Source organism: Dasypus novemcinctus, chromosome 1, assembly GCF_030445035.2.
Source record: "Dasypus novemcinctus isolate mDasNov1 chromosome 1, mDasNov1.1.hap2, whole genome shotgun sequence".
In the NCBI taxonomy this organism is placed as follows: Eukaryota; Metazoa; Chordata; class Mammalia; order Cingulata; family Dasypodidae; genus Dasypus; species Dasypus novemcinctus.
The window spans coordinates 3,539,326-3,554,186 of record NC_080673.1 but is presented as its reverse complement, the minus strand read 5'-3'; the positions used below and the strand labels follow the sequence as shown (position 1 = coordinate 3,554,186).

General features: G+C 45.3%; 1 protein-coding gene across 9 annotated transcripts in view; it reads right to left on the bottom strand.

Annotated features, from left to right (window-relative positions):
* Positions 1 to 3,281: 3,281 nt before the first annotated feature.
* The window catches only part of LOC101419842 (long-chain-fatty-acid--CoA ligase 1), a 74,418-nt gene continuing 62,838 nt past the window's right edge, over positions 3,282 to 14,861 (bottom strand). For all 9 annotated transcript variants that reach the window (XM_058301307.2, XM_071213816.1, XM_058301332.2 and 6 more), the window contains 8 exons: positions 14,349 to 14,444; positions 13,600 to 13,672; positions 12,575 to 12,663; positions 11,856 to 11,972; positions 6,531 to 6,674; positions 5,417 to 5,518; positions 5,233 to 5,304; positions 3,282 to 4,881 (listed from right to left, as the gene is read on the bottom strand). In XM_058301307.2, coding sequence (XP_058157290.1) covers positions 4,741 to 4,881; positions 5,233 to 5,304; positions 5,417 to 5,518; positions 6,531 to 6,674; positions 11,856 to 11,972; positions 12,575 to 12,663; positions 13,600 to 13,672; positions 14,349 to 14,444 — 834 coding nt within the window. In that variant the 3' untranslated portion in view covers positions 3,282 to 4,740. The remainder of the gene's footprint in view (positions 4,882 to 5,232; positions 5,305 to 5,416; positions 5,519 to 6,530; positions 6,675 to 11,855; positions 11,973 to 12,574; positions 12,664 to 13,599; positions 13,673 to 14,348; positions 14,445 to 14,861) is intronic.

The following is a 14,861-nucleotide window of genomic DNA, read 5'->3' as shown; positions in this document are numbered from 1 at the left end:
AGACCAGATTTGTGGGTCAAGAGCTGAGTCAGCCTAAGGCTGTGTCCCTCTCTCTCCCCATTCCTGGGGAGCTGGGTCCCTGAGGCCCCCTTTGTCTGTGGCCACTGGCCCAGCAGCCTGAGCAGTCAAAAGTGTCTATAATGTGGTGGAGGTGCCTGCAATAGCAGCTGCTGCTTTTAACTCACAGTTTTGCCATCATGATTCTTGTCCCTCTCTTTTCTGGGCCATGTCCAGCCTTCACCTGGTGTCCTAAACCCTAGATTCTTTTCCAGGCTATTTCAGTCTGTCCTCTATTTTTCTGGGAGAAGAGAGTCCAGTCAAAGTACTTTCTACATGCTGATGCCTTTCCAATCTATCTCTAGCCTGACATCTCTTCCGAGCTTCAGACTTCTATCTGTCTTCACTTGGTTGCCTAAGTAGTACCTCAAATGGAAACTGACCAACCCCAAGCTCTTGAGTCCCTCCCCAAAACTTACAACCCTCTGAATATTCCCATCTTAGAAAGTATAGCTTCTCCTACTAACCAACTGTGCTCACACCCCAAACTCTTCCTTTTCCTAAATCCTCATATACTGTGGTTCTACCAACAAATCACTTTCAAATTCACTCACTTCTATCTCCACTCCCACCAACCTGGTTCAAGCTGCCATCCTAAGCTGTACTGTTCTTAACTGGTCTGCTGGTTTCTCCTCTTATCTCTGCAGTTGTTTCCAGAGCAGCCAGGAATAGTTATTTTGAAAGGGTATTTCAGGGCATGTCGCTCCTTGCATCAAAACCCTTCAATGGTTTCCTACTGAACCCAGTGTAAAATTCAGATTCCTTCCTGGGCTACAAAGCCTGAAAAATTCTGGGCCCTACTTCTCTAACTTCTTTTGATCCCATCCTTTCTTCTCTTGATTACGATGCTCTAACCACACTTGCTTCCAGTTCCTTGAACATTCTCTTTCTCACCTCAGAGCCTCTGCACTATTTCCTCTGAAATACTCTTTCCCCAAACTTTTGCAAGGCTGGTTCCTCCTCATTCTTCAGTTTATCACCCCAAATGTCATCTCCTCAAAAAGACTTTTTCTCATCACTACACTAAAAATAGGCCCTTGGACTCTCCCCCATCTCCTGCTCCTCGATCAATTATTTTCTTCAAAACATCCATCACAATATGAAAGTGTTAATTTGTTTCCTTGCTTATTGTCTCTCTCTCTCCACTGGAACATAAGCTTCTGGAGGACAAGGATCTCGCCTGCCATGCTGACTGCTATGTTCCCACCACACAGAACAGTGCCTGGCACTTAGCTGACAGGAACACAGAATTATGGATTGGTCACCTGCCAAACAGGTTTGTGAGAATTAAATGAAAATATTAGTAAAGAACTCAGCCTAGTGCACTGTCTGGAGCAAGCTCACAAACACCTGTAGCTATTATTACCTCCATAATCGGTGGTTCCTAGAATTTCTAAGGGTGTCTTGTGAACCTGCAAAACATCTATGTTATCCATACTTTCTTCCTAACATAGAATGGTTGGTCCTTGATGGATTTGGGGTTACCAAACACCCCAAAGAGTATCATATTTAATTTCTGATAAGCCATAAAACATGCAGGCAGTCACAAAAAGACTCTTTGAAGTGGCATTAGCCTCTGCTGTGACAAATAATCATTAGGTGGGAGTTAAAACCATTGGTACTGAAGCTTAGAGGCAGACTGTTGGCACAAAGAAGCATTCCACTGATAGTCTGGTCAGGAGCTTCCTTGCCAGAGGTAGACCAGAAGGAACAGCAATGCATAGCATGAGGTGGAGAACTCAGCCCCTGGAGCCAGCCTGCCTAGCTCCAATTCGGTCCAGGTGGGTGACTTTGATCAATTTATTTGTATGCTTCGATTTCATTTGGAAAAAAAAAAGGGAATGACAGTATTTGGCTTAAAGTGTTGTGAACATAAAAATGGACCAATGTATATAAAATGCTTAGAACAGAACTTGGCATGCAGCAACATCCAATACATTTTAGTTATTATTATTCTAAGTTATTTTAAAAAGAAAAAGGGTGAGGCTTCTCAGTGCAATGATCTTTAATTACCAATTGTCCAACACACTTAAAAACAAGCTGATTTTCTGAATTTAGGTATAGAAGGCAAGTGTGTCAGAGCTAGGCCTGGAGGAGGAGCCGATATGAGCTCTGGGGGTGGCAGGGCTGCTTCTGCGGGACCCTCCCCACCCCACAGGGCTTCCTAGCTCAGGCCTGTCCCCAGGGGCTTGGTCTTTCCTGGCAGTCACCGGAAAAAGCTTAAACTGCAGGGGGCCTGGATGCAAGAAAGAAAAACACTCCCTTGTGGTCAGGCAAACAAGCCATTGTAGAGTGAACCCGTATGTGCTTTTCGGTTCCTACTGGAGAGAGAGGGTCAGAGACGGAGACCGCTGGGGTTTTAAGGTGCAGGTCTGGGGTGTGGAGCAGGGCACCATCGTCTGTCACCACCAGAGAAACTTTGTTCAAAATTTCAAGTGTTTATTAAGAAAAGGTTCATTTAATGAATACCTACTAGTTTCCGAGTCCTGAGCTCAGGGCTCACAGAGAGAGAAAGAAAACTAATGTCTACCCTCAAGAAGCTAACACTCAAGGCAGAGAGAAAGAGGAAGGTAAGATAAGAGAAAACAAGGTAAGGATTGTAACTAAATAAAAATGGAGATTGGACTTTGGTCCATAAGCGAAATACATACGTAAGGCTTGAGCGTGAGAGGAGGAAAACAAATGTCATCACAACCAACATAAATTTTAAGGGAGAGGGAAGGACAAATTTAAAAACGACAGGCTATGTAAGAAATTGAGGACTGATTCATTTAAGCCTATGGAAAATAAAATCTTTAAAATTATAAAACAGAGAGTAAGTAGGGTAGGAAAAAAGGAAAAGGCTGCTATAAATGAAATCTCTTCTAAAACACTTCTTTAGTAAGAGATTTACTGAAATACAGTAGAAATAAAACCACCACAGAATCACCATCTACAGCCACTATCTCCTAAAACACCACTTTCCAGCAAAGAATTTAAAATTTCTGGAACATCCATTACTTTTGACACCATGGTTTTCTTCACAACACAATGAGGGCTACTGCCAGAGACAGCCTGGTGGCATCTGTCAGTGTCAAGAACTACTGATGCGAGGAAGGAGACTTGGGAAGGAAGGAGGCAACTTGGAGGGGTCTGAGGCTGGGTGCCATTCCTGCCCTTTGCTTCTACATGTCACAGGCTGTCCCAGATATTAAACCTGAAATTAAAAGTGATGCTTCACTCACTTGAAATGCAGAAATATTTATTTTGGTTTTCTTCATTGTTTTTGGAAATTCTGTTTTGGTTTATAAAACATAGAAATAGCCAACACTTAAAGCAAACATTCAAAACCCCATTGTGACAAATCATTGACTTTTTGTGCAATTAAGAATACACATATGAATTTAAGCTACCCAATAGTGTTATTACAATGACACTTCTTTAGTGCAAACCCTGTTGTGCTTGTATAACATGTGTATACACACATACCCAAAATCAATTGCTTTGAATGTATGAATGACATTTAAGGTCTGTCAAATGTAGCAAAGATTTGCAGTCAAGTGAAATGCTAATTTCCCAAATTAACTTGAAAAAATCTCTTGAGAAGTTAATCCCACGAAATAATTTTTTCCAGATGTCTATATCCTAGAATTTTGGCTTGTCAAAAACATTTTGTAGAAATCCGGTAGCATAATGATTACTGTCCATTTCATAAATTTCCCAAGCATATCCACTTCCTTAACATTTTTAAAGACATGCTTTGCCTGAGAGTTGATTCTGGGGGAAAAAGCCAGTTAATCACAACATGATCTTTCAATATGAAAACCACATTACAAATCCGTTGGCGATTACAAACAAAGAGCGATTGGTGCTGTGAAGATAAAGTGGACAGTTGTTTAGGGGTCACAGTTGAGCATGGCTGATCCAGGTAATCACTTCCTTCTTGAAATGCTTGTCTTCACTGTAGAGTCTAAGGCAGATTTTTCAGTAGCCCCCGGAAGGGACGGAGGGATAGAGTGGGTCTGAAGAATAGGGCCCTATAGCATTCTATTCTGTGTGAGCAAGAATCCATTCATCTGAGACTCAGGATCTGCCCTGTTCCTAGCTGGGTCTTTCCTTCTGTTTCCTGTGAGCCTCCTACTCCAACAGGAACCATGGGAGAATGTGGAGAAGAGCTTGGGTTTCATAGCTCTTAATCAGAAGGGATGTGCAAGGGCATGCAAGATGGGGAAGGGATTACAGAAAAAACTCTCTGGTCCACTTGTCCAGGTCTCCAGCCAGGAGAGGTTTCCTGTTTTTAAAGGACAGTTTCCCTCCAGTGCACTGTACTCTAGAGCAGCAGACATTGCAGAATTTGCAGCAGTTAGCAGGCATCTCTTAGAAATAGCCAAGTCCTAACCCCATGGTTAGAAAGACAGGGAGACAGAAGTTTTAACATCCACCTTTTAAACTAAGGAAGTCTCAAATACCTTAGCACATTCATCGTTTCCCCTTTACAATTTTTAAGGCTCATTTTGGAGATGGTCTGAAACTTGAGGTGACTGTAAGGCAGTGTTCCATTTCTTTCAATATTCCTATGATAAGAACCCCAAACAGACAAGTCAAACATGAACGTGTTCTTCCCTATGCTTGCTGTAATCCAGCTTCCTAAAAGGAAGGCTGTCAGAAAAGTGTGGAGGTGTGCGGCTGCCAGCCTTCCTCACGTTAAGCCTTGATGGTGGAATACAGTTCATCGATATAGGACCTGAAGTAGTTCCGCAGCTCGGGCCTTTTAGCCTTCATGGTGGGGGTCAGAAGGCCATTATCGACAGAAAATAACTCGGGGTGTAGAGCGATGCCTTTGACCTGCAGACAAACAAGGCTGTTACCGAAGGAAAAAGGACAGAGTCACCTGAGGCTAAAAAGCACATGCAAAGGGTGTGAAGACCCTAATGCATGACCCAATTCCTCCCCTCACCTGAGGCCAAGCTGCAGGTCAAGGCAGAAGGCCTGCTCTCAGGATGGAATTCAGGTGTGCGCCCTGACCGCCAGGAAAAGAGAACGGACACCCACTGTCACCGCTGCCAAACCACTCCAATGCTCATTCCTCAGGGACTCTTTAGGTCATTCCGTCCTTTTATTTAAACTGTTTTTTAAACATCTTCAAGTCAAAAAATTCATCTTTTAAGAACTCATGCCCTTTGACTTAAGTCTTACCTGTTCAAATGACTTCAGACCAGCCTCTTTCCCAATTCTCACCATGTCTTCCAGGATGACTTTTTTGAGGTCCTGATAAGGTAAGAGAAATAAAATACTTCCTCTGTTGGAGGTCTCTGCAAATCACAGGAACATTTAATACAAAGTGTAGAAAAAGAAGAGACCAAACACACCAGAACCTTACCTTATTTCGGCATAGTTCATCAAAGGATCCTTCAAATCCTCTCTTTTGGGCCCAGTGAGATAATGTATCAACATCCGGTACCACAATTGCTATAAGAAATGCCTTTAACACAGACACGTGAGTTATTCCTTGGCTTGATCCAGGTGCTGTAACATAGTGGGGCTCCTTATTCTGGCATCATGGAATCTTATGGACCCTCTCCTCGGAGCATCCGACCCCACCCCCTCGCAGGCCAGGGGCCACAGGTTAAGAGCACCTGGGTCTAAACTGTGAACGGCGTCAGGAGGCTTGCAACACACGCTTTCAAAGAACCACTGGAAACCAAAATCTAACAAAATCCTATTTCTATTTACTTTTGTGTGTATTTTATAAAACAGGGTCAAATAAGCAAACAAGGTGATATCAGATAAGTGCTTCACAGAAAAAAACAGAGAGAAAATTTAGACAGTTCATTAAAAAAATCTCCAAACCTCATTCTTTATAAGCTAGTAAAAAGAAAATATACAAATCAAAAGCATGGTACAATTCTAGATCAAAGGAAAATAGGTACTCTCAAAGGAAAATAAGTGCATTCTGTAAGAAAATATCATTTTAAAATCATTTAAAATTTTAAAGATTTATAAAAAGATTAACTTACAGGAAACCAGATACCCTTCTCCTCCTTGCCACCATCTGTCCAACATGTTGGCAAACAGATGTTTCACTGCAATATCTATAATTTCAACTTCAAGTATATCTTAGCAAACAACCCTTTCCTCAACAGTAATTTAAGAGGTATACATAAGCTGAATTTAACATATTTGAAATTTTAAACCTTCTTACACTCCAAATATCAATATTTGCACCACAATTAAATGAGAAATATCTTTTTATTTCTAATCCATCTATATATTCCCAGTGTCTTTATCTAAATTCCCTGGGAAAGCCACATCTCTCTAGGTAAAATACTTTTCTGGGTAAGAAATGCCAAACAGCAAATCCATTAATGCATCAGTAATATTCTGGGCAGGTCAGACATAAAAGCCAATTAACGCTTTCAGTCATTCTGTGCCCCTGGAGGACCGGGCGCTAGCAGTGCCTGTGCAGTAGGGTTCACAGTCAAGAAAGCACATACCTGCAAGCTTTCCCCGTGGACAAACACTTGAGCAACAGGTTCACTTCGCAGGTAGATATTTTCAATTTTTTCAGGCGCTATGTATTCTCCTTGTGCCAGTTTAAATATGTGCTTTTTCCTGTCGATAATCTTCAGGGTGCCATTCTGTTCACAAGGAGGGGAGGCGATGAGTGGGTCTGTGGATGGTTTCCACCCAGCATGGATCACACACAGTGCATGATACTCTATAGACCCTCTCACTGACTTCACCCAACAACTGCCTTGGGTCAGGTATCATCTCCTTTTACAAGGAGGGAACTGAGGCTTAGAGAGATGAAATAACTTGCTCAAGGCTATTCAGGCAGTTTAGAGATAGAGAAGGGACTCCAGAGCCCTGCGCATTCCCTTCGCTGCCCAGCTCCGGCGACTCGTCAGTCCACTGGCGGGGGTGCTTTGTTTTAGCATGTTTCACAGTCTCTTATCACAACTAGGACACACATACCTGGCTCTCCACCTGCATCAAGTTCTCTGAAAGCAGAGACATAGACTTACTCATCCCCCTAGAGCGCTCAAAACACTCGCTAGACAAAGACAGCATTCCCGTCGCCCCAGCACTGTTTCTCGGCAGGGCTGGGGCAGGGGTACTGCCTGACTCTCCGTAGGGCAGTCTCCACGCCAAGGAGGACTGTCCCACGTCCCTGCACGAAGGCTGGCGTCCCCGGCCCAGGCCAACCCAAAGCCAGCAGCCTCCCGTCCCGGGAGTGGCAACCAGCCACCTGGGGCCGTTGTCACGTCTCCAAAAGCCACCCCTAGGAGAGTTTCCAGAGTTCTCTCATTTCACCCTCCTCCTCTCCCACTTTAAAGAGTGAACTGATGTTCCCAGTATTCTGAGCCGGTACTAGAACTGATGCTTAATCCCTCTGTATTCATCAGCCAAAGGGGTGCTGAAGCAAATTACCAGAAATGGATTGGTTTTCGTAAAAGGTATTTATTTGGGGTAGGAGCTTACAGGTACCAGGCCATAAAGCGTAAGTTCCTTCCCTCACCAAAGTCTATTTACACGTGTTAGAGCAAGATGGCCGCCAACATCTGCCAGGGCTCAGGCTTCGTGGGCTCCTCCCTTCCAGGGTCTTGCTTCTATCTCAGTTCAGGGCTCCTCTCTTCCTAGGGCTGGCTTCTGTTTCCTCTGTGAGCTTACTTCCTGGGGTCCAGTCTAAGGCTTCAGCACCAAACATCAACATCAAACTCCAACACTGAAAACCCTCACCTCTGTCCTTTGCCATGCCTTTTATCTGTGAGTCCCCACCCCTTGGTGGGTGGGGACTCAATGCCCTAATGACGTGGCCCAATCAAAGCCCTAATCATAACTTAATGACACCCAGGTATAGACCAGATTATAAATATAATCCAATATCTATTTTCGGAATTCATCAGTATACCAAACTGCTACACTCCACCCTCTAAATTCTAAAAAGACATCACAATATTTGAAAAACCTTTAAATCAGTAACAATGCAAGTACTAAATCATATCACAATCAATTTAAAGAAATACAGTTTGTCTTGGGGCAAAGTCTGTTTACTATAGACCTCTGAAACTTATAGAACAATTTATCTGTTTCCAGTACACAAATGGACAAAGGATAAACATTTTCATTACAATAAGGAGAAACTGGGAGGGAAACATGAGTCAGGGTTCTCTATAGTTCAGAAAACCTGCAGGGCATCTTCCATTCCACTTCAGTCTGAGAGTCATTCTTAGGATGATGGTTTCTTCTTCTTGGGACCTTATGGGAACCCACCCTCTCCACAGGCTTGCCCAACAGCCATTTTCTTGGTTCCATCATCATCAAACATATGCATTTCGACCAAGTTCCAGACTTCACCTTCCAAAAGTGTTGGGGTGATTGCCACACCTTACCCAATCTTTGGGTTAGAGTCTTAACCCCCCCATCACAGTGACATGAAGAAAACATTCCCCCTAACCCTTGGGAAACAGGCTCAACACTCTCAGAGCGATGAGTTGATACCTGGCCTTCCCTAATCTTTGGGGGACAGGCCCACCCCTCTCAGACCTATGGGATTCTGACCTTAACTGCCCTAATCCTTGGGGAATGTGCTCCACCCTCTCTGTACCCGGAGGCGGCAAAACTCTCCCAGAACATCGGATGGGAACATCCACCCTCTTCAACTGCTGGGGCAAACTCACCTTCTCTGTACACATGGCTGGAGTTCCTCTCTTGGCCCAAGGTGATGTCCTAATTCCAGATCTCAGTTTCCGTGGTTTCCTCTTAAAGCTGTTTCTCCTTCAATCTTTTCTTTCCACGTCCCTTTTAGTCCAAGTTGACAGTAGTTTTGTTCATACAGTTTTCTCAAAAACCTTGTTGGTTTAGCATTCAAGAAGCAGGGGTCCAAGCCATCAGACAGTAAGACTTTCCATAAGTCTTTCTGAGATAACTGCATCTTCAATCCAGATTTACAAGTTCCACGTTTAGTTAAGTTCTCCAATGGAGCACTTTCATCTGGGAGCTTGATTTCCAGAGGCTTGGAATTTCCAGAATCAGTTTCTGTTTTCTTTGACCTGATAGTTCAGTCCTCAGCATTTCTCTCTCATCTAGCATTTTGCTATAAGATGTAAGCAGAAGCCAAGCCTCATTCTCTGGGTTTACTTTGGAAATTTCTTCAGATAAATGCTTAGGCTTGCCACTTTCAAATTCTGCCTTCCATAAAACATCAGGAGTTAATCTTGCTAAGTTCTCTGTAACTTTAAAACATGAACCACCTTTCCTCCAGTTTCTAATAATAGTTTCATCATTTACTTCTAAGGCATCATAAAAACTCTCTTTAGCATCCATATTGCTATCAACAGTCTCTTCAAAGCACTCTAAGTCTTTTATTTTAAATAAAAGATTTATTTATTTATTTATTTATTTATTTCTCCGCCCCCCCCCCCAATTGTCTGCTCTCTGTGTCCATTCGATGTGTGTTCCTCTGTGTCCACTTCTATTCTTATCAGAGGCACGGGAATCTGTGTCTCTTTTTTTTGGTTGTTGTGTCATCTTGCAGCATCAGCTCTCTGTGTGTGCAGTGCCACTCCTGGGCAGGCTGGACTTTCTCTCGTCCTGGGCGGCTCTCCTTACGGGGCACACTCCTTGTGCGTGGGGCTCCCCTATGCTGGAGACACCCCTGCATGGCAGGGCACTCCTTGCGCGCATCAGCTATGCACGTGGGCCAGGTCCACACGGGTCAAGGAGGTCCGGGGTTTGAACCGTGGACCTCCCATGTGGTAGGTGGACGCCCTAACCACTGGGCCAAGTCTGCTTCCCTAAGGCTTTTCTTCCAAGCATCTCACAATTCCTCCAAAAAATACCCCTTACCCACTTATAAAACCATTTCAGAATTTTGGTAATTGCAAAAACACTTCCCTATTCCTGGGTACCAAATTCGGTGTTAGTCAGCCAAAGGGGTGCTGATGCAAAATATCAGAAATTGGTTGGTTTTCAGAAATGATATTTATTTGGGGTAGGAGCTTACAGATACCAGGCCATAAGCATAAGTTCCTTCCCTCACCAAAATCTATTTTCACGTGTTTGAGCAAGACGGCTGCCGAAACCTATGAGGGTTCAGGCTTCCTGGGTTCCTCCCTTCCAGGGTCTTGCTTCTCTCTCGGTTCAGGGTTCCTCTCTTCCCAGGGCTCGCTTCTTCCTGGGCTCAGGGTTCCTCTCTTCCTGGTACTTGTTTCTCTCTTCCTCTGTGGGCTTACTTCCTGGGGCTCCAGCTTAGGGCTTCAGCATCAAAGTCCAACATCAAAACTCCAACATCAAAACCCTTCAACTCTGTCCTTTGCCATGCCTCACGCCCTAATGACATGGCCCAATCAAAGCCCTAATCACAACTTAATCACGCCCAGGTAAAGACAGATTGCAAACATAATCCAATATCTATTTTTGGAATTCATAAACCATATTAAACTGCTACACCCTCTTAAACCTAAAAAGAAGGACTCAATTTATTCTTAAGTAGCTTGGGCAGCCTACATGCTGAACTGATTTGGTGGTGGTGGTAGGGAGGGATTTTTCTAATCAATAAATATTCCAGAATCACATGCCTTAAATCTACAAATAGTCTGATAATACACAATAATAAGAATAAAAATTGCATTAGCCATGTTAGGGCTGGCACTTGAACATGGTAACAATTTAGAGGAAGCAGCGGGTAGTACCCTAATGATCAAATCGACAGGCAGAACAGATGAGGCTTACTTGCGCAAGCCTCTTACTCCTAAGATGGACTCTTTGGAATTTCTCTATATCAAAATGTTCTGAGAAATAAAATTTATCTTTTATCAAAGATAAAGTTTTATCAAAACTAACAAAACAACAACAACAACAACAAACCATTAGGCTCTGAGACTCAAGTCACAGGAGTCGATCTAAACCTGTGAAACACTTGCCCTATTTTTAATGAGATGAGAAACCCAAGGGGCACATTTGTTCACAAGTTCTTGCCCATCATACATTCCATGTAGTTTGCTACCACCCCCCAAGCCTTGGTAGGCCAAGCATCAGCACCAGGGCACAGCACCCCCAAACCTTGGTAGGCCAAGCATCAGCACCAGGGCACAGCACCCCCAAACCTTGGTAGGCCAAGCATCAACACCAGGGCACAGCACCCCCAAACCTTGGTAGGCCAAGCATCAGCACCAGGGCACAGCACCCCCAAACCTTGGTAGGCCAAGCATCAGCACCAGGGCACAGCACCCCCAAACCTTGGTAGGCCAAGCATCAGCACCAGGGCACAGCACCCCCAAACCTTGGTAGGCCAAGCATCAGCACCAGGGCACAGCACCCCCAAACCTTGGTAGGCCAAGCATCAACACCAGGGCACAGCACCCCCAAACCTTGGTAGGCCAAGCATCAGCACCAGGGCACAGCACCCCCAAACCTTGGTAGGCCAAGCATCAACACCAGGGCACAGCACCCCCAAACCTTGGTAGGCCAAGCATCAGCACCAGGGCACAGCACCCCCAAACCTTGGTAGGCCAAGCATCAACACCAGGGCACAGCACCCCCAAACCTTGGTAGGCCAAGCATCAGCACCAGGGCACAGCATCGATTCTGTTAAAAGCCATGGTCTCTTAGGAGCAACCACAAGTGAGGTCAGATATCATTTCCTGACACCGAACAAGTATTCTAAGAGCAGATACCTGTTCACTGCAGGAAAAGAGCACAGTTCAACAAGGAGAAGGGAAAGAGTTCGGCTGCGGTGCCAGTGCCACACGGCACAGACGGGATGTTCTCTTTTCCACAGTGGAACAAAACTGTGAATGGGGGAGGTGACAACTTACTGGTAACCATTTGCCAACGTCCCCTGTGTGCAACCAGCCATCTTTATCCAAAACTTCTGCTGTTTTTACTGGATCATTCAAGTAGCCCTTAAACACGTTCGGCCCTTTCACACACACCTGAATAAAAATAAAAATAAAAAAAAGATAACTGTTAGCAGCACTCACGGGGGCTTCTTTGAAAGAACAGAACCGGGCTGCGTGCGTGTGCGTGCGCGTGTCTGTGGCTAGAAGCCCTCACGCCCGTGGTCCAGAGGGCACTGAGAGGCCGGTGGCTCGGGCAGCCCTGCACGGTGCCCCTCCCGTACTGCATCACCTCCGCGCAGCCAGCGCCGCCTCAGGCCCCGCTTAGAGCCGCTGGGAGGTCCCGAAGGGGTGAAATCCCTGTGAGGTAATGAGGCTTTCTGCCCAGCTCCAGCAGCTGGCTAACAGGTAGCCAGGGCAATCAGCAGACAGGAGAGGCGCCCCTAGGAGCGGGGCCGCAGGGGCCGCTGCGAGCTCAGGGCCCGAGGCCGCAGATGGGGCAGGAACAGGCCAGCTCCGTGACACCCCGAACCCCAAAGGCGGAACATGAAAAAAGACCTGCTGGACTCCGGGATGACCAATAAAATCAGCTCGGTGGCTTTAAAGGACACCGTGCTGGGAAGCGGCCCTGCAGGACGCCAGGCAGCTCAAGGAAAGGGCAGTGACGGGGTGCGCTGGGGAAGGACGGCTTCACTCACCTCGCCCTCGCCCCGGGCAGCCAGGTAATTCATCTCCTCTACATCCACAAGTTTCACCAAATTGCAAGGCATGGGGGCACCAACATGGCCTGTAGAGTAAATAAAGTAATTGTCATAGCCTCAGGGCAAGTCTTCAAGTTATTTTTGTAATAATCAAGGCTCCTCACACACACCAAAATGCTGCTATAAACATCTGGTTTCTACAATGACAGCCCTTCTGTTTCCGGTCAATGAATTTGGAGTTTATTCCTAGAATGGAGACTAAAATATCAAAAAGACTGCAGGACATTTCCTAAGTTGCATGTTCCGAAGTATCTTCCAAAGTATAAATAAGACTGCAGATTTTAAGAGTTACCACAGTACCTGGAAGCAAGCTCTCTAAAACGTTACCTGGCTCCTATGATCTGATCTCCCCTGCCCACTCCTTGCCACTCCTGCCTCACACAGACCTCTTAATCAGCCCCCATTCTCTGCAAGGAGAGAGAATAGAAGCAACTCTGGCAAACCTTGATTATTCTCATCCAACATCCGACTCTGATCAAGGTGGCCTTTATTTCCTTAAGCATGAATAAATAAGTTTTACATTTAAGCTCATTCAGATAAAAAGGTACTAATTTCACAGCTAACTTTTTTGTCTTTTCCAAACACATGTAGAGCAGAAATTCACTACATTTTAAAGGTTGCACAAATAATCGTTCCTATGTTTTAATGATTTTACTATATTGAAACGACTGTTGCAAATTCTCTAGCTGTTAAAGGACCTGTGGTTAGGAACGGAGCAAACGCCATGGGGACAATGCCTAGAATGTCAGCTCAAACTCGGCAGAACCAAAAATCCCTCTCTTCCTAGAAAGGGCTAATATTTACAAATTACATCACCCTCTGCCCCAAGAGCCATTACTTAAAAGATTGTTGGCCTGAGGCCTACTCATGAGAAACAAAGTAGCACGGGCTTCAGCGCTGAAGAGTCCCTGATTGACCTAATTCCAAGTCAGATCCCAGCAAGGAGTCTCCCACAAGCATACCTGCTGTCCAGTCTCCAGGCACAGAGAGGCAGCACCCAGCAGTGCACTCTGTCTGTCCATAGCCTTCGTAAAACTGGGGCACCAAGAGATGAAACGTTATTAAAAGGGGGACAGTCACACCTTTGCTACAGAGCAAAAGTAACTAAGCTTCTCTAACTCCTAAAACACTGGCTGGCTGAGGGGAAAATCTCTTTTCACAATACTGAAGTATGTTTTCCTATCGCATCCAAGCACCTTCATCAGCACGTCGAGCACCAGCCACTGTCCTTGTTGTATTTTCTACTTAACTTCCTGTGGGCAGCAAGAGAGGAGCCCTCCGTGCCAGCCCTGCCGTGCCAACCTAGCCAGGCGGGCAGTATCAACTCATGGCTCTGCCCCACACAGGTTTCATCTGTCACCAAGTCTCGGCTATCTCGCCTGTCTCCTTATACTACACTCTCTGCGTGTTTTCAGGTTCGTTTATCATTTATATCCACTCCCATCCCCTCAGGTCTGACTGGGAAGGCACGTTTTGTGCCTTACCCTAGAGGAGAGTGTAAACAGTAAACAGAAGCAAATCTTCCCTTGCCTAGGGTAAACAAAAATCTCTCTCTCTATATCTATACACTTCTTTCTCTCAGGAACCTAGGAATGACATGATCTTCCAAACAAAATAAAACACACAAGAGGGTAAGCGTGACTTTTCCTAAACAAGATCACTCTGCGTGACAGAGCCTGGGATGATCCGCGGATGTGAAATCCCACCTCACCTGGCAGCCGAGAGCGGCTCTCAGAAACGTCAGCACCGTGGCAGACACTGGCGCAGCTCCAGTGACCATCAACCTCACTTTTCCTCCCAGACTCGACTTTCAAGGTAGGGAGAGAGGAGAGAACAGTCGGGTTACAGACGGGGAAGAAGGGGGACCCCTCAGTGAGGAAGGTCTGTGTAGAGTCTGCAGGTCCTGATCCACCCCGCTCTCCTAGGACAGGGCTCAGCCCCGGTGCTCAGGAAAGAGCAGCGCACGCTGGGCGTTTCTCCACCCACGGCTAGTCCAGGCATTCTCAACAGGGATGGAAGTAAGTCCAGATACCTACTTAAAGGTATCTCGGGGAGTTAGAAAAAGAGTGTGGTAGATTTGCGGCAACTAACACAATTCTGGCATTTTGTCGGACATACTATTACATGTCCTCTTACAACCCACGCCTGAAAAATGCCACAAGACTGACATTACTTCATGGCTTTATCCTTATGTTTTAGAAATATACCAGAATTAATAAAAATA